Source organism: Bos indicus, chromosome 1 (genome assembly GCF_029378745.1).
Source record: "Bos indicus isolate NIAB-ARS_2022 breed Sahiwal x Tharparkar chromosome 1, NIAB-ARS_B.indTharparkar_mat_pri_1.0, whole genome shotgun sequence".
NCBI lineage: Eukaryota > Metazoa > Chordata > Mammalia > Artiodactyla > Bovidae > Bos > Bos indicus.
In genome coordinates this window covers 38,189,192-38,209,073 of record NC_091760.1, presented here as the reverse complement: position 1 = coordinate 38,209,073, position 19,882 = coordinate 38,189,192, and the positions used below count along the sequence as shown (strand labels likewise).

Sequence of the window (19,882 nt, the reverse complement as noted above, 5' to 3'; positions counted from 1 at the left end):
GTCCAGCTCTTTGCAACCCTATGGACTGTAGCTCACCAGGCTCTTCTGGACATAACGGAATTCTCCAGGCAAGAATACTGGAGTGGGTTGGGTTCCCATTTCCTTCTCCAGGGGATCTTCCCAACCCAGGGATTGAACCCAGGTCTCCTGCATAGCAGGCAGATTCTTTACATTCTGAACCACTGGGAAAGCCCACACTAGACATAAAAATGTTAAATTTTAATCAGTTCTCTTTATAAGAACTGTTCCTAAAAGAACAGTGTTGGAAAAATCAACAAAGACTGGGCAAATGGAATGAATGCCTGATTTTTCCATCTAGTCAAGTTTTACATGATCTTATTCAATTAGATTTGCACCCATAAGGAAAAAAAAAAGTAGATCATGTCATTTCTAAATAAAAACACAGCTACAAGAAGATTATTTGAGAAGATACTCCTGATTTTTAAAAAATATCAATTAAGTGCATCACTGTGTATTTGCTCTTTAAAATAAAATATGTTTTAAGAGAATGGGCAGACTGTATTTTGATTTAAGGTGCACAATGCACAATTGCTCAACATAAAATTTCTTATACTAATTTCATTTAAAACAGGAAAAAATGCACTTGTGTTTAAATAGAAAGACCCACTGCATTACCTCAAAACCCATTCTCCTTCCACTGTTTTAATAAAAACATAATAAAAATACATATTGAACAATGCTGTTATATAAGCTAAACACTATACATGAATTATCTCAGTTAATCCTCAAAAAAATTCTTAGAAGGCACTATTGTGATCAGTAGTGTCTAGCATAGACTTCAAAGGTGAAAAGTATAAGATTCAAGTTTTGGTTTCCCAATTAATTAATGTCTACGTGACCCTGGGCCATTCAAAATTTTAGCTTCTGTTTCCTCATCTGGTGAAATGGTAATAATAATACCTATTTAAAAGTCTGATAAAATTAAACCATGTGAATGCCTAACACAGTATAGGAATTACATATTTTAAACCTATAGAAAACTTTGGATTGAGGGATAAAATTAGGAATTCTAGTCATTATAAATTCCTCACTAAAAAAATTATACTACTTTGAAAAAATTAACTTATGCCTCAGTTTTAATTTTGTAATTTGCAATATGGTTATAATTCTTCTGGCTATTAAATGCATAAATGAGAGTTTCTATTAAATCTATTTTTGACCTAAAACTAGAATTTGTCCACATAGCCTTCCTGTATATTTAATTGACTATAAAAATTCTTTGATTGAATAATATATTCAGCTCTTTAACAGTGGAAGATAGCTGCTAATCCATCTAGAATGATTACTAATTTTTGTGAACAGCATTATTTTAAAAATTTAGAAAGGTATAGAAAGTGGTTGAGTATAGATGAAAGGAGATTGGTCATAAGTGAATTGTGATGTAAGTTGTTGCAGAAATGGGTATGTGCAGGTTCATTATGGTGGGCTTCCCTGGTGGCTCAGACAATAAAGAGTCTGCCTGCAATGCAGAAGACCTGGGTTTGATCCCTGAGTAACCCCTGATCCCCTCCAGGGAAAGATCCCCTGGAGAAGGGAATGGCAACCCACTCCATTATTTTTGCCTGGAGAGTTCCATGGACAGAGGAGCCTGGTGAGCCTATAGTCCGTGGGGTCACAAAGAGTCAGAAAAGACTGAGTGACTAACGCTTTCACTTTCAGGTTCATTATACTATTACACAATTTCATCTATTTTTGTAGACATTTAAAATATTATGAAACAAAAATATTTTAAACATTATAGCTTTCAAAATCTTGGTTTCATATTCTATTTTGGTAATGACAAATCATTTAAAGCCTAATCAAGACAGACTAGAATTCAGAGTGTATATTATAAAGAAATCTTCCAGGAGAAGCATAATATACCTTGAAGATATATATATATTTGCAAACAAACCAGGCAGTTTTATAGCTCTTATGTGGCAAATAAAACTATTGGGTGCAAAATACTGAAAATGGGGTATATCTCTAATTTTTTGTAAATATGCTTGAAGAGAAATCAAAAAGGATCTGCTCTAATCTTTAATAAACATAAGGGATTATTAAGTGATTCAGTACAGATGGCCTTTCCCTTTATCTTATTGATCAGAGACCATTTTTAATGAGTATGTTTTATCTCACCCTACTGTGTTCTAGGTATCTGGCTTTGTCAATAATACCTGTATGTATATGGGCTTCCTTGGTGGCTCAGATGGTAAAGAATTTGCCTGCAATATGGGAGACCTGAGTTCGATCTCTGGGTCAAGAAGATCCCCAGGAGAAGGGAATGACAACCCACTCCAGTATTCATGCCTGGAGAATTCCATGGATGGAAGATCCTGATGGGCTACAATCCATAGGGTTGGAAAGAGTCGGACACGGCTGAGTGACTAACACAGGCACACACTGTGTTCTAGATATCTGACTTTGTCAATAACATCTGTATATATAAGTTTTTGTTAATGCAGAAGGCCCCAAATCTCGAGGTTGCAATATGTCTGGCCTTATGGACATTGGCTGACCATGAGTAGGTTTTCCTTCTCTCATTACATTCTCCAGCTGAGGGTGCTTCATATGCTATTGCAGCTTCCATGCTGGAGAACAGTGCACTCTTGTGGGGCAACATTAAAACCAGCATGACAAAACCCCTCTGCACTATGGAGCAGTTGAAGAAGCAGAACTATACAAATGAAAGAGAGTAATAAATATGTATCTGGATTAACTTTAGCTGGATTAACATAGATGTACAGTGAGTATGTATGTTCTTAAGTCTTAGATTGTGAAAAAAGGAGTATTTACTCTTGTTTTCTTTTATGAACTGATGGTTTCATACTACCCACACATGTGAATTTTAGGAGTATATAACATTAAAAAAAAATAGAAGAGAGATTTACTAAACTGTTTATTTAGATAATATGTGAATCTCTCAGATTATCTTGCTTGAATAATAAATACTATTTGAATTCTAAATATTTCTTCAGTGCAGAGAAAAAGAAACAGAGAAAATTATATTTAGTTCTGTGTAAAAAAGCATCAGTCATATATAGTACTTGCAGAAAATGCGATCTGATATGGTATGCATAATTCAGAGAATTCATTTTTCAGTCTTTCATTCTATTTCCCACATCAACATAACTAGTTTGTTTTTAAAGCAATATTGAAGAAAGAGGTGATGTGTGTAATTATTGTACAGTGTTGTTTATTTTTCTTTTGAGTTAGTAGTTTTATTCAAATAGACACTGCATATACTACAAATGCCATATATTTCTATATAACTGTACAAAACATTGTTATTTTTATAAATATATATAGTATTTGAAAATATGAAGCTGCAATTAATAATCACTCCATAGGTGTTAATGAATTTATGATTGAGCAAATTAATAATTAGAACAAAAATATATCTATATGAAAACAAACTTCAACACAAATAATTTAAGACTATATAGTGTTACAGGCAGGTATTAAAATGGAGCACTTAATATTATTTAAACTATTCTGTCAATACAGTTTTGATGGAATTTATATAAAATACATCATTTTAAAATTTTATTTTGTGTTGCCTAATTCCAAAGAAGAATCAAGAATTACTTTTTTTCCTACAAATCAAATTTTTTCACTTAGTAGGCTAATTTAAAGAAAGACACACTTTTATCCCATGATTCGCATTTAGCCAAATAGACTTTGTGACACATGATCAGCATAGCCATGGGGAGACTGAGCTGCTGTGGCTGCCGCCTCTGAAACTCAATAAATAAAAAACTGGCCGTAACTTGTAAGTCTGTAAGTCTGGTGCCTTTGAAATCATTACATTCATTAAATACTCCTGCATTTATTTATTGCTTGCCTTTCATCATGAAATCAGAAAATGTCCCTTTTCAAAGCAATATGCATGAACCTGAGAGTGTGAGCAATCAATCTCAGGCAGCATTCTTATGCATAGCTGTAAAGTTGTAATTAACATATTAGGTTGACATTGGGATTACTGTGGTGCTTACCTGCTCCAACAACTTTGTCAATGGATATGTTGGTGGCATCCAATTCCTTAGCAAACTCATGAACTGCTTGGGTAGGGTCCTCATATGTGTGTGGGTCAACATAAGTCCTGAGACCTGGAAGTTTTACTGTTTAAAGAAAGGAAGAAAGGCATTACTGTAGCTAGATGTATAAAACCTTTACTGAGAAAGTTTTATGATAACATTATTAGTTTAAAAAAATTCCCATGACATTAAACTGCATCAACCTTTGGTTTATTCACAGAAATTATCAGACAGAAAAGTTAGAGTAAATAAGTTGAACAATTTAAGAAAAAAATTTCCTTGTAATGAAACAGAGAGAGGAGTTCTGTCTTTAAAATCAGTAGAAGGAAAATGGGAGAAGGCAATGGCAACCCACTCCAGTACTCTTGCCTGGAAAATCCCATGGGCGGAGAAGCCTGGTGGGCTGCAGTCCATGGGGTCGCTAAGAGTCGGACACGACTGAGCGACTTCACTTTTTTCACTTTCATGCACTGGAGAAGGAAATGGCAACCTGCTCCAGTGTTCTTGCCTAGAGAATCCCAGGGACGGGGGAGCCTGGTGGGCTGCCATCTATGGGGTCGCACAGAGTCGGACACGACTGAAGCAACTTAGCAGCAGCAGCAGTAGCAGCAGAAGGAAAATGAGGGGGTTCTTAAGAATAGAAGAATGGTTCAGAATTGAGTCTGCCCAGCAATGACTACCTGTAACAAGAGTGAGTGAATGCCTTCACACTATCACACATGTGTGATTCAACAAAATGAAATAACCAAATATTTATTATAGTGTCACATGTGACAATAAAGGAAAGTTTGTGAAATACTTTCACAAGGTGGGATAGCTGCTGTAATTATAGATAAATTAATTAGAGGATATAAAACAACATGTTTTTTGTCTGACACTGTTCTGCTTTTATTAACAATCATTCAAAATTATCCACTTCAATTATAGATCTAAATTAAACTGTAAGTATGTGTATATATGGGCTTCCTTGGTGGTTCAACGGTAAAGAATCCACTTGCCAATGCAGGAGACACAGGAGATCATAGGTTTAATCACTGAGTGGAGAAGATCCCTGGAAGAAGAAATGTCAGCCCACTCTAGTACTCTTGCCTGGAAAATCCCATGGATGGAGGAGCCTCGTAGGCTGCAGTCCATGGGGTCAGGAAGAGTCGGACACGACTGAGCGACTTCACTTTCACTTTTCACTTTCATGCACTGGAGAAGGAAATGGCAACCCACTCCAGTGTTCTTGCTTGGAGAATCCCAGGGACGGGGGAGCCTGGTGGGCTGCCGTCTATGGGGTCGCACAGAGTTGGACACGACTGAAGCGACTTAGCAGCAGCAGCAACTGAAATCTTACTGTGTGGAGCTTTTCAACATGTGTCCATGCTAAGTCACTTCAGTTGTGTCTGATTCTTTGTGACCCTACGGATCGTAGCCCAGCTGGCTCCTCTATCCATGGGGTTCTCCAAGCAAGAACACTGGAGTGGGTTGCCACACCCTCCTCAAGGGGATCTTCCTGACCCAGGAATTAAACCCACATCTCTGCTACTGCTACTGCTGCTAAGTCACTTCAGTCGTGTCCAACTCTGTGTGCGACCCCATAGACAGCAGCCCACCAGGCTCCCCTGTCCCTGGGATTCTCCAGGCAAGAACACTGGAGTGGGTTGCCATTTCCTTCTCCAATGCATGAAGGTGAAAAGTGAAAGTGAAGTCGTTCAGTCCTGTCTGACTCTGAGTGACCCAATGGACTGCAGCCTACCGGGCTCCTCCGTCCATGGGATTTTCCAGGCAAGAGTACTGGAATGGGGTGCCATCTCCTTCTCCCACCCACATCTCTAAAGTTTCCTTAATTTGCAGGTGGATTCTTTACCACTACGGTCACCTGGGAAGGTGACCACCCAGCTTTTCAATATAGTTAAAGGCAATACAATTATTATCTATAAGTTTAATAATGGTGCCAAAGAGCTAAATTCCCAACATAAATCATACTTATAGCTTATCAAATATAAACTTTCTTCATAGTTTATTTAATCATTCTGAAGGTAGAAAATATTCACAATGTTCCAAATTAAAATTGCACAGACAAAAGATATAGGGGAATCATTTTTAATTTGATTTAATTTTAATGAAATTTCTATCATTTAGAAAAATAATTCACATTAGAAACAAGTTGGAATGTTCAAGAAACTTTCTCTGAAAACTTTCTCTAAAAAGGAAACCTAAAATCTATTAAAGTACATAACACTAATGCTTTAACATTAAATAATAATAGAATAAACTCCCACACTTTATGAACCAATATAACTGATTTTGATTTTAATGTTAGTAACATTAGTAAAATTATTTTAGCTAGGAAAGTGGACACCTAATAGTGATATATTTTTTTTCTTATCACACTATATTATTGAAGGATTTTTTTAACATCCTAAATTAGCAAATAAAATCAGACATTGTCTTTTCTGATACCACTTTTTAATAGAAAAATCTTAATGGCAAAATCACACCTGAACATTCTGGAATTTCTGAAGGTGTCTTTGAGTCAGTTTGGTAGTTCACATGAAACAGGTGTAGGGACTGTCATGAGAGCAATTGTTCCAGAGAGCCTTCAGCACAATGGCCATTCAGCCAATGAGTCCAGGATTTCAGAATTTAGATTAAGAAATGGTTAGTTTGCTAATCTACAGGATGACTCTGTGAATGCCATGTTACATCACATAATAATTTATGTTCCTGGGAAACCTCCATAGACGTTTTGAGTAAAGAGCCGCTTCTTCAGAAGCTGTTGAGGCAGCAGAACAGGTATGAAAGGTGAGGGAGCACATGGAGAATTGAGGAGAAGATGGGTTAGTGACTCTCCTTCCTCTGCCTGGTGTTGACCCCAACACTGGAAAAAGGCAACCACTCTCCATCCAAGGGCAGAGTGTTGATAATTGAGGTGACACTCATAGCTAGGGAATCAACATTCACAAAAAAGGAGAAGTAGTAAGTTTTTTGCCCTTGCTCTGGGCAAACTGTGAGTGGAGTTGCTTTGAAGTAAGAACTCTACTTTTCTGCAGTACAAAGAACGTACTAGGCATAAGAGGAGGAAAGCTCTGAAAAATATGCTTTTCAAGTGCCTAGCATTGACTGCCTGTGATTGTAGCTATTGCCCAGGAAAAGACAGAGCCTATTGCCATTATTAATAGCTTCATGTTAAGAAGGTTATTCACAAAAAGAAATATCCTTTGGTTTCCTGGAGACAGAATTTGAGCTCAAAAATGCCCATTTCTTTGGAGCTCACACATCAGCTTGCATGCTTCTGCTGTTATTATAAGCATTATTGCTTCATATAAAAATAGTCACTCTTTAGTACAGTGGTCTACTATTATTTATTATTACACTAGAACTATTTCTATATTATCAATACTAAAACATTTTACTGTAAAACAAGCAAACAGATTTTCTTGCTTTGGGGTAAGGAAAACAGTAAAAGTAACCAAAGATTTAGTAAAAGATGTCAAGAAATGAAGTCTTCTTAGAACCTTTCTGTATAGTCATTTTGGTTACATTTTAAAGACACATCAAATGGAGGCTAGAATATGTGACCATCCCGTTTTGATTTTCCCGCTAGTCATTTCAAGTTTGGGGACTAGTAAAGTAAGAAAATCTGGCATTCCTTTTCAAGAGAAATGGTAGCATTTTTTAAAATTACATGAAAAATATTTTTCTTTCTAGTAAACAGTTACAAATATTCCACTTTGCCGAATTTAAGGAAATCAACTTGGGTGATATTTACTGGCAAAATATGGATATGGGGCTAAGGGATACAAATTGCTGCATATAAATTAGGTAAGCAACAAAAATATATTGTTTAGCATAGAAGTTATAGCCATTTACTCATAGTAACTTTTAATGGCATATGATCTGCAAAAATCCTGAATAACTATGCTGTACATGTGAAACTAATATTGTAAATCAACTATACGTAAATTTAAAGAAGGAATTACGAAGAAGATTTTAAAATGAGTTGTTAGGAAGGATGTCTCAAACATTTTAAATAAGCACCAGCTTTAAACAGTCTTGAAAGTGTGCTTTAGAGTTACCATTCCATTCCTGTCAACCCTAGAGAGTATCCATATTACTAAATAATCTAAAAATTAAATAGTCATTCCTGTATAAAATCAATCAAATTCTTCATGATTGATTAAAATCAAGTAAATGGCTTTTCTATCCACATGACATTTAGAGAAACAAAACAAATATAAACACATATACACACATCTCCAAGAAAAATGGCCTGTTCACCGTGGGAGCTCTGGCTGCTGATTTTTAACTGCCATCCCCAGAGGTTCCAGGAATCAGGTGATTCAGGATGCAAGCGCATAATCCCTTCACACCAATAATTAAGGGCAACACACAGAGTAACTGGGCTGTGTCAAGAAAACCAGATAATAAACACATGCACACGTGTTAAGCTGCACTACTTTACAGCTCGTTCTGTGCAAACACAGTAATTTACATTTCCATTTTACCAGCATGAGTTGCCCTAAGGATAGCAAAAAAGTAAAAAGGCCCAGGCAGAGAGGGCAAGGGGACAGGATCTTAGGAGGTGAAACACATTTCTTTCCTTTTGAAGCAATATTATAGGATTTGTAACAAGGCTGGAGGGAATGGTTCATAGCTAGAGCTTTTCAAAGTAATACCAAATAAATGGTTGAAATAAACCAGCTGTAGCATTAAGACACAGAAAGTTTATGACAGGCATATAAGGTACTTTATGTCCTTAAAGCTAGGGTAAAACACATTTCGTTTTTGTTTGGCTATCATAAGTATATTGTGTTTGAAGAAAATTAAAGCTTCAGCAAACTCCACCATAAAAACAAACAGCTAAAGCAGATTGGAGTCATAGAGGAACCTGCTTAAAATTGGTGCACAGAAATTTATCAATGCTTCAAGTTTATGAGATTTATAATTCCTATATAAAGAACCAAATCAGTACGGCCTGCTCTAAAGACAGTATTTACATCCATTGTCCAACTCAGATTAAGATGAACTTAATCCACAGGAATGCAACTGTTTTGACTAATTTATGCACGGTGAATGTGATGCAGTGTTTTGTGGGATCATGAAGGAAAAGCTAGATAAATATCCTGTAACTTGTTCATGCACTCTTTTAAAACTTTTGAGTTGCAAACCTAACTACTCCGGATTGAGATATTGATATTATATTATTGATATTGGTTTTTCTGTGAATTATTCTATAATGAGATGGAAAAATCAAACAATGCTCTCTGTGAACTCTGCCTTTCTGTCTATCCTACTTTAACTTACATTTTGGAAAACACTTTTTTTTTTTTAATCTACTATATGCTTCCTGCATGGTAACAACAGGTCATCAAGTTTTTACTGCAAAGTTACAACCTTTAGATGGAAGTTCAATGACTAATAGGAAGTATCATGTTGAACTGAAAGCATTTATAGAAGGCAACTGCTGCTGCTGCTAAGTCGCTTCAGTCGTGTCCGACCCTGTGCGACCCCATAGACGGCAGCCCACCAGGCTCCCCCGTCCCTGGGATTCTCCAGGCAAGAACACTGGAGTGGGTTGCCATTTCCTTCTTCAATGCATGAAAGTGAAAAGTGAAAGTGAAGTCACTCAGTCGTGTCCAACTCTTAGCGACCTCATGGACTGCAGCCTACCAGGCTCCTTTGTCCATGGGATTTTCTAGGCAAGAGTACTGGAGTGGGTTGCCATTGCCTTCTCCAATAGAAGGCAACAGTGAATGTCAAAGAAAGTAATGCTTACAAGACTACATTAGTTACACTGAGATTATTGGAGAACATATAAGAATGAGTATAATCTTTGTACTAATTTCCAGGAGGACGTGCCACTGATTAGTAATCGCCACAATAAACTGAGCCATAGTTTGGAAAAGCAAAACACTTGGAATGATTTGTTTCGCCAGAAGGAAAAAAAAAAGTCTTTTTATTAGCTATAAATACTTTGTTTCTTAAAAGAGTATTTCTTTTAAAGAATATTAAAAATAGACTAAATTGTTTGATATTAAAATAAGAAGGGAAAGCATTGACTTCCTTACCAATTGGATATATCATGTAACTCCAAAGTAAAGTTTATTCTAAAGGCTTTCTCCTGGTTGGTTGACAAAATGGAGTCAGGCATTTCACATAAAAAAAGGTTGTTTATATTTACTTGGCAGTTAAGAAAGGAAAAAAGATTCCTATTTAGATTTCAGCAAATAACTAGGAATAAGGAAATTGAAGATACGCTTTGCCTTTCAGCCATGCAGAGCTGACTATAGTTATGTACTTCCCATCATGAGCATTATTTGAATATAAACCACCAGTTGCCCTTCATGTTAGTTTAAGTATGCTGCAATACAGACACGTAAAAATTACTTAATGCAGAGCCGTGGATTCCTTTCTCCATTTGAAATAAATGGAACTTGCTCAACCTTCTGAATTCTCTTTGTCAGGGGGAAGTTATCCAGTTTTAAGTCAACAACTGCTAAAACTGAAATGGTAAAACCAAGACACCAAACATGTTTAGAAACTTACAGTGTCCATTCCCAAAATGAAGTCTTTTTTCATCTGCACCATGTTTCGACTTATGATAGCCACAGAACCTAGAGGTGAATCAAAGGAAGAGAACACAGAAAATAAATATACTGAAAACAATGATCTATGTTCAGAATGTGCAAAGCACACACAAAAAAGCATTTTCTATGAACAATTAAATGCTTTAGTGAAAGTTTAATGACTTCATATTTTCTAAATCCTCTAGAGAAAGCTTCTTTCTCTGGGGATCCTGGAAAGCTGCCTAATGAGGAGATATGGAGAGTAGCTTCCCCACTGTGCAGACTCCTTCAGTTCAGGTTTTATAACGGCCCTAGCAAGTGTTTATAGTACTTTTTTAAAAACAACTGCTGTTAGAATGAATGGAGGGTAAAGTTTCCATTGTTAGTGATTAGTGCTGTGCAGCGTAGCCAGTGTTCTGGGTGAGAAAGTGTCAGGGAAATCTGGGGTGTATTTGATGAGAGAAGCGATAATTGGAAAAAGAAAGTAAAAACTAAGAGTGAGGTCAGAAGAGAGAAGAGAAACGGTGTGTTTTGGAGAGTGGGGCACGAGATTAAGGAAAAAAAGAAACTCGAAACTAAAGGTGGAGAATCAAAAGGGAGAAAAAAGAAAGATCTAGAATACAAGTGGAGACATTCTTATTCGTTAAAATAACTTACTGACTAAACTCTTCAGAGTTTAGTGGCAATTGAGGGGAACAAGCAATGCAGTAATGAAAGTAAGTTGTAAAACAGACTGTGAACGCACCTCCCAATCAAAACATAGGTGACGACTGTGAGGAGGATAATTGCTACCGCCGCTGAAATGGCAATCATTACCACTTGGCTATTTTCACCAGAGATGGAGAAAGCTGTGAGGTTGGAGAGAAAACAATAAGAAAAAACTAGGCATTGACAGAGCATAACTAAACTTTACCTGAAAAAGTTGATAAATTAAGTCATATTTTTTCTGCTTTTACCTAAAAGATGGCTTGCTGTCTAATACAACATAAAAAGAATTCTTCATTTAGTGTAAAATGATAGACATTTTGTATAGTTTTACTTGAAGTTTCTGATTAATAAGAATAAATACTCTGTTTTCATGGTATGAAATGCTCACTAGTTGAGCATCTACTGCACGAAACATGCTGAACTGGTTTTCTTTATACTCATTGGCAAGAGGCTCATCAGATAAATAGAAATCATCAGAGAAATACAGGGGATAGTTCAAGTTTCCCAGAATGAAATACAAAAACTTTCTCATTAGTTTGCTTAGTCTCTAACGTCTGTATTTATTTAAAAGATGGTATAATACCTGTCCTATGGACCTCAACACATCTCACCAACAAATTGTTCCTGTCCCTGTATTTCCTACCTTAGTAAATGGCCCATCACTCACTCACTCACCAATACCAGGTATTAGCAAATATTCTCCAGGAGCCAAATCTGGCCTGCCATCAATTTTTGTATAGCTCAGAAACTCAGAACAACTTATATTTTTTAATGGTTGTAACAAATCAAGAGAAGATTTTGTGATATGAGAAAATTATATAAAATTCAAACTTTGGTGTCCATAAATAAAATTGCATTGGAGCATAGCCACATTCATTTATTTGTTCATTGTCTATGGCAGCTTTTATACTAAAATTAGTGAAGTTGTATAGGAGCAACAGAAACTGTATGTACATTAAGCATAAAATATTTATTTTCTAGCCCCTTACAGAAAATGTTTACTGACCCTTGACTAAACCCAATGCTTCTCTAACTTTGTTATTCATTTGCTATTGTGTCCAACTCTTTGTGACCCCATGGACTGCAGCACACCAGACTTCTCTGTCCTTCATTATCTCCCAGGGTTTGCTCTCTAACTTATTCACATAAATCACTTGAGGATCTTTTGAAGAAAGCAGTTTCAGGCGGTCTGGAGTGGGGACTGAAACTGTGCATATCTTATGAGCTCCCAGTAATGCTGATGCTGCTGATTTTAGACCACAGCATTTTAAGTAACAAAGATGTAGGCCATAAATATAAAGTCACCTGTCTTCTCCCTCTCCTGATTATTCTGCATCCAATTAATCATGAAATTCTTTTAAATATTTTAGTTTCTGTCTTCATTTCTCTTCTGGATAACAATAAAAAAATTCCCAACTGATCTCTATTTGTAGGCCTTGCCTATCTTAGCTGGCCACCGGAGTATTCCTGCTAAATCATGAGTTTGATTATGTCATTCTCATGTATAAAAGTTTTGCAGGGCTCTTTGTCACTTTCTGGATAAAATGTGTGTATTCCATTTAGGATCTGTTCTCTGTCTAAATCTCTAGCCTCATCTGCTAACAAAATCCATAAACATTCTAATCTCTATACTTTCTAAAATATGCACACTTCCTGGAACATTCCCTCTCATAGACTCATACTTTAACATTTATTGTTTTTATATTCATAAATGCTGATTAAACAAATAAATGAGTTGGATATCAAAAGAAGAGCTTAGAAGAGGCGGTTAAGTTATATTATCACCGCTTCAGAAACCAAGGTCACATCTTGAGCCTGATGAAAATCTAAGGCTGGAAGATTTTCTCCAAAATACTTCAATTTAGGGAATAGTTGAATGATGCAAATTAAAAAAAAATAACATGGCAGATAGACTATTAGAAGTTTTCTAAACATCTGAAAAAAAAAAGAACTGAGTGTGGTAGGATGGTATACTCATAATATAAACTGTTGCAAGCACTTTATTCTTTACAACCAGAAAACTATTGTTTATACTTCCATGGCAGTCGTGGGAGTGCCTGCTAGGATCTCTCTACTGCCAAGCCTGCAGTGGGCAGACAGCCTCCAGCTGCTGCGCCTTCAGTATCCACTGCAGTCACACTCTCCTCAATGACTAACCATGGCAAGGGGACTGGAGCCAGGCTACTTGTGCCCCATGCACGACTCCTGCAAAGGGTGATCTTCATTCTGGGGCTCACCATTAGCTTGGTGAGACTCTCGGAGCTGCGTTGCTTTCTGAGGCTCATTATTCTGAACTCGGCTTTCTTTCTGTCTTCATAGATGGCTGACCTACATCTCAGTCTGAGGCTCTGCTTGGCCATATCCGCTCCTCCTGTTTTATTTTTTATCTGTTTCCCTTCCCTTCCCTCCCCAAAGCTCTTGTAATTCTACCTTAGTATCTGCTTTCCAGAAAACCTGAACTGATGCATCCCTATCCGTTGGCTATACATCATGCGTCATTTGTAAAATAACTTAACCTTGTAATTCAATAATGTTCCATGAACATATAATAATCACTTTATCTCATGCTTTGGTAAATTTTATCCAGTTTATAAAATAAAGGTCAGAGAAGCTAGGAGACTAAACATGACAGAAAAAAAGAATTTTCTTTTCATCAAAGACAGGATTAAACTTGACCCCTCTACAATTCCCTCTAGTTCTCAATATAGATAAATTCCAGAGACTATCTAAAAACACATGACCAAATCAAATTATTTTTGTGCTGGAAATTGGCAAACATTTGAAAGAATAATATTGATTAAATGTGTGTGATAGAGTTGTCTAATAGTTTTATGTGGCATACTGTCAACAATCTATATCTATTATAATTCTTAGAAATTTAGTTTGACTCTGTTTCCCACAGCAAACTGCTTCCCCTGTGTCTAGTCTCTTCCCATTTTTGTCCATCCTACACACGCTGTCCACTGTCTTTCCCTAAGGAAGACTGGTGAGGAGTACATTCTCAAGAGCAGAATGCCCGGCTTTGTACCAATTTGCTATGTGATGTAATATGATTGTTGTAAGGATTAAAGGAGTTAATACAAGTTAAATACTAGAACAGTGCTAAACACATAATAAGGATTTAATAAATCTATTTTTGTTATTTCCTTTTCCTTGTGAAGAACCGGAAAAAGTACTCCATATCTTACAAAATTACATACGACAGTCTAATTTTGATATACAAAGTTCTTTATATAATGGTTCCACTCTACTTTTATCAGGCGTTCTTAATAACCCCTAAAAATAGGGTCCAAGAGATAAAGTTGCTGCATACGCATTCATTAGAAACAATGAAAAGGCAGTATGAAGCATTTAGCAGTGCTGACTGAATTGTCCCCAGGCCAATCTTCTTGAATAGTAATATCCAATAAGCTCTTCCAATGCCAAAACTCAGCTTTATCCCATATATGTTTGTTCCACAAATTCCTTGGATGTTCAAATTACATACTATACATTTAAACAGGACACACACAGTGCCTGCTATACTACTATGCCAGGTGATATTTTAAGTACTTTATAAACATCAATTAACTTAATCAATATAAAAACCATATGGAGTCACGATAGTGATCTTTCCCAGTTTTCAGATAGGGAAACTAAGACATTGGAGACTGAAGTGGTGTGTCACGGTCATCCTAATGGGTGTCAGTTTACGCCAGGGTCCCTTTCTTAAGCCTACACTGCGCCTTCCTTTTGTAGTCACAAAGCACACACTCCAGATTCAGTTTCTGCCCACAGGGTTTCTAAAATATTAGACTGTCAGTTTTCTCAAACATGCCACACTGTTCCATGTCTGGACGTCTTGCTTTGGTGGATGCCATCTTTGTTCTATGAAAGTCCTTTTACTCATATATACTCTATAAGTTTTCTGGGGGACTTAGCATAACTTTCTTTCTTTCTTTTCCTTTTTAATGTGCAATAGCAGCACTGGATCAGTACTCCAAAATCTGGAGACTCTAGGCTCATTGACTTTACTTACTAGCTCTGCAATCTCAGGAAGGGAAAAAAAAAAAAAAAAAAAAGAACTCTGTGTCCTAGACCACGGATAAAAATAAATAATAGTATCTGAATAGCTTACTGAATGGGATCAGATTACATGTTTATGAGAATACCTTACATACTGTCACAAAAATACATGGGTTCTAGAATCAGACCCATAATTTACCAATTGAGCAACTTTAGAAAACTTACTTAACTTCTCTAAGCCTCAGTTTCCTCTTCTATAAAATGATGATAATAAATGTAAAGCACTGACACATAGATAATGTGTGTTAGTCGCTCAGTCATGTCTGACTTTGTGACCCCATGGACTACAGCCATCCAGGCTCCCTCATTTGTGGAATTCTCCAGGCAAGAATACTGGAGTGGGGTAGCTATTCCCTTCTCTAAGGATCTTCCCAACCCAGGGATTGAACCAGGGTCTGCCACATTGCAGGCAGATTCTTTGACCTGATAGTAAGAAACTTTAAATCACTTAGGAAAATATATGGTTATGGTAAACCAAGATCAAAAAATACTAACTAAATTCCAGATAAAAGTAAACTATGTTCTACTAAGAAATATTTATATGTCTTATGAGTAAAACTTTATAATTAAAAAAATAAAAACTAGAATAATCAATATACTGTTAATTCCAAGCAGGAGGTTTCTTATATCTTCTAAATATCAATCTGTAATAAATAAGAAAAATCCTTAGAGTTCTTATGAAGATATCATTTTGATTTAAAAAATGAAGTGAGAGTTTTCATTTTTTTTCTTTTTTTCCCTAAGAAAAAAGGTAATGTTTAAACCTATATTTACTTATTTTTAAACTCTGGAAGAAATCTGTAGTAAAATACTAAGAGTGAATGGATTAAAAAAAAATCAAACTGTGCAATTGAAAGATTTTTATAAATGGAGGAGGGTATTAAAAAAGGTTCTCTTTCTCTCTATCTTCTTTTCATCTGATCTATCAATCAATGGAAATATAGCAAATATAAAACTTGTTTGCAAAAGTCCTAAGAATCTCATTTTTAAATGGGATGTTTCTTAAACCTCAGACACTGATGCCTCATTAGAAGATCATGCATAACATGACCACAGCTCTATCTGTGGTAAATTTGGAATCACATTACAATTGTAGAATTTGTGGTTGGTTTTGCAAATTTATTTATCAGACAGGGTTAACTGCTAATTAAGAATGTGTGAGGTTAGACTGGTGTTCCAAACTACGCATTAATATAATACATATTTATCTAATGGTGTTCTGCACCTCCTGCTCCTCAATATGCCTAGTTTGTAACACACTATATAATAAATATTTGATTTTTATAGTTCTGTGATTTGTGATCTCTCTTGTTAAAGCAACTATTCATTTTGGTGTTGTTAATGCCAATAACTATTTAAAAGTTTGAAAAAATTCCATCTACAATCATTTCAAAATGAGGAACTTTCTTTGTGGCACTTAAAATTTATAAAAAGACTTAGAACTGAAAATTTTAAATTGCAATTGTAATTTATTATTGCGGCATCTAAAATTTTAAATTTGTTTTAAACCTCTTCACAGAGATTTGGACTTCCACGGTATTTTGCATCCTTGTTTTTATGTCCTCAAAGGGTGATTTCTCCGTGTTCATTCCATCACAGGAAGATTAGGTGAGGTCTAACATACAGACTCCATATCTGAGACTTGAATCCTCTTTGCCATCCAAGGGGGATTGGTTCCAGGACCTTCTATAGATACCAAAATTTAAGGATGCTAAAGTCCCTTTTATAAATTGGTGTAGTATTTACATATAACTTAAACACATCCTGCCTTATACATTGAAGCATCTCTAGATTACTAATAATATATAATAAAAATTAATGCAATGTAACTAGTTGCTGGATTGCCATAAATTAAATTTGTGCTTTTTGGAATTTTCTGGAATTGTTTTGTACATATATATGTGTGTATATATATATATATATGTATATGTATATATAAAAATTTTATTGAAGTACAGTCTAGTGGATTTACAATGCTGTATTAATTAATTTCTGCTGTACAACAAAGTGACAGTTATACATATATATTCTTTTTCAAATTCTTTCCTATTCTATTCCACTATGGTTTTATCACAGGATATTAAATATTGCTGCTGTTATTGTTCAGTTGCTCAGTCTTGTCCAATTTTTTGTGACCCCATGAACTGCAGCAGGCCAGGCTTCCCTGTCCTTCACCATTCCCGGAGCTTGCTCAAGCTCATGTCCACTGCGTTGCTGACGTCATCCAACCATCTCATCCTTTGTCATCCCCCCATCTCATCCTTTATCATCCCCTTCTCCTTGTGCCTTCAATCTTTTCCAGAATCAGGGTCTTTTTCAATGAGTTGGTTCTTCCCATAAGCTGGCCAAAGTGTTGGAGTTCAGCTTCAGCATCAGTCCTTCTAATGAATATTCAGGGTTGAATTCCTTTAGGGTTGACTGGTTTGATCTCCTTGCAGTCCATGAGACTCTCAAGAGTCTTTTCCAATACCACAGTTCAAAGGCATCAATTCTTTGGCACTCAGCCTTTTTTATTGTCCCACTCTCACATACATACGTGACTACTGGAAAAACCATAGCTTTGACTATATGGAACTTAGTAGGCAAAGTAATGTCTCTGCTTTTTAATTCACTGTCTAGGTTTCTCATTGCTTTTCTTCCAAAGAGCATCTTTAATTTCATGGTTGCAGTCACTGTCCACAGTGATTTTGGAAACCAAGAAAATAAAGTCTGTCTCTGCTTCCAGTTTTTCCCCGTCTATTTGCCATGAAGTAATGGGACCAGATGCCATGATCTTCTTTTTTTAAATGCTGAGTTTAAGCCAGCATTTTACTTTCTTGTTCATCTTCAGCAAGAGGCTCTTTAATTCCTCTTTGCTTTCTGCCATAAGGGTGGTGTCATTTGCATATCTGAGGTTATTGATATTTCTCCCTTCAACCTTTATTCCAGTTTGTGCTTCATCAAGCCTGGCATTTCACATGATGTACTCTGCATGTAAGTTGCATAAGCAGGGTGACAATATACAGCCTTGACTCCTTTCCCAATTTGGAACCAGTCCATTGTTCCATGACTGGTTCTAACTGTTGTTTCTTGACCTGCATACAGATTTCGCAGGAGACAGGTAAGGTGGGCTGGTATTCCAATCTCTTAAAAATTTTTCCACAGTTGTAATGATCTACACTGTCAAAGGCTTTAGTGTAATTAATGATGCAGAAGTAGATGTTATTCTGGAATTCTCTTGTTTTTTCAGTGATCCAAAGGATGTTGTTAATTTGATCTCTGATACTCTGCCTTTTAAAATCCAGTTTGAATATCTGGAAGTTCTTGGTTCACATATTGTTGAAGCTTGAAGGATTTTGAGCATTACTTTGATAGCATGTGAAATAATTGTAATTGTGTGGTAGTTTGAACATTCTTTGGCATTGCCCTTCCTTGGGATTGGAATGAAAACTGATCTTTCTAGTTCTGTGGCCACTGCTGAGTTTTTCAAATTTGCTGGCATACTGAGTGCAGCACTTTAACAGCATCATCTGCTAGGTTTTGAAGTAGCTCAGCTGGAATTCCATCACTTCACTAATTTTGCTAGCAGTATTGCTTCCTAAGGCCCACTTGACTTCACACTCCAGGATGTCTGGCTTTGTGTGAGTGACCACACCATTGTGGCTCTCTGGGTCATTTAGATCTTTTTTGTGTATTTTTTCTGGGTATTCTTGTGACCTCTTCTTAATATCTTCTGCTTCTGTTGCTGCTGCTGCTGCTAAGTCACTTTAGTCGTTTCCGACTCTGTGCGACCCCATAGACAGCAGCCCACCAGGCTCCCCCGTCCCTGGGATTCTCCAGGCAAGTACACTGGAGTGGGTTGCCATTTCCTTCTCCAATGCATGAAAGTGAAAAGTGAAAGTGAAGTCGCTCAGTCATGTCCGACTCTTAGTGACCCCATTGACTGCAGCCCACCAGGCTCTTCTGTCCATGGGATTTGCCAGGCAAGAGTACTGGAGTGGGGTGCCATTGCCTTCTCCACTGCTTCTGTTAGGTCCACACTGTTTCTGTCCTTTATTGGGCCTATCTTTGCATGAAATGCTCCCTTGGTATCTCTAATTTTCTTGAAGAGATCTCTAGTGTTTCCCATTCTATTGTTTTCATCTTTTCCTTTGCATTGTTCATTTAGGAAGGCTTTCTTATCTCTCCTTGCTCTTCTCTCAAACTCTGCATTCAAATGGATATATCTTTCCTTTTCTCCTTTGCCTTTAGCGTCTCGTCTTTTCTCAGTTATTTGTAAGTCCTCCTGAGACAACCACTGTATCTTTTTGCATTTTTTTTCTTGGGGATGGGGATGGCCTCCTGTACAATGTCACAAACCTCAGCGCATAGTTCTTCAGGCACTGTGTCTATCAGACCTAATCCCCTGATTCAAATTGTCACTTCCACTATATAATCATAAGGGATTTGATTTCATTTATACCTGAATGGTGTTATCTGCATATCTGAGGTTACTGATATTTCTCCCGGCAATCTTGATTCCAGCTTGTTTTTTTTTTT

The 19,882-nt window shown here is 36.5% G+C and overlaps 1 protein-coding gene across 2 annotated transcripts in view; it reads right to left on the bottom strand.

The window, feature by feature from the left end:
- The window catches only part of EPHA3 (EPH receptor A3), a 405,754-nt gene that overhangs the window by 56,937 nt on the left and 328,935 nt on the right, over window positions 1–19,882 (bottom strand). For both annotated transcript variants that reach the window (XM_019965680.2, XM_019965731.2), the window contains exons 8-10: window positions 11,337–11,439; window positions 10,572–10,639; window positions 3,996–4,121 (exon numbers count right to left, since the gene is read on the bottom strand). In XM_019965680.2, the coding sequence (XP_019821239.1) occupies window positions 3,996–4,121; window positions 10,572–10,639; window positions 11,337–11,439 (297 nt within the window). The remainder of the gene's footprint in view (window positions 1–3,995; window positions 4,122–10,571; window positions 10,640–11,336; window positions 11,440–19,882) is intronic.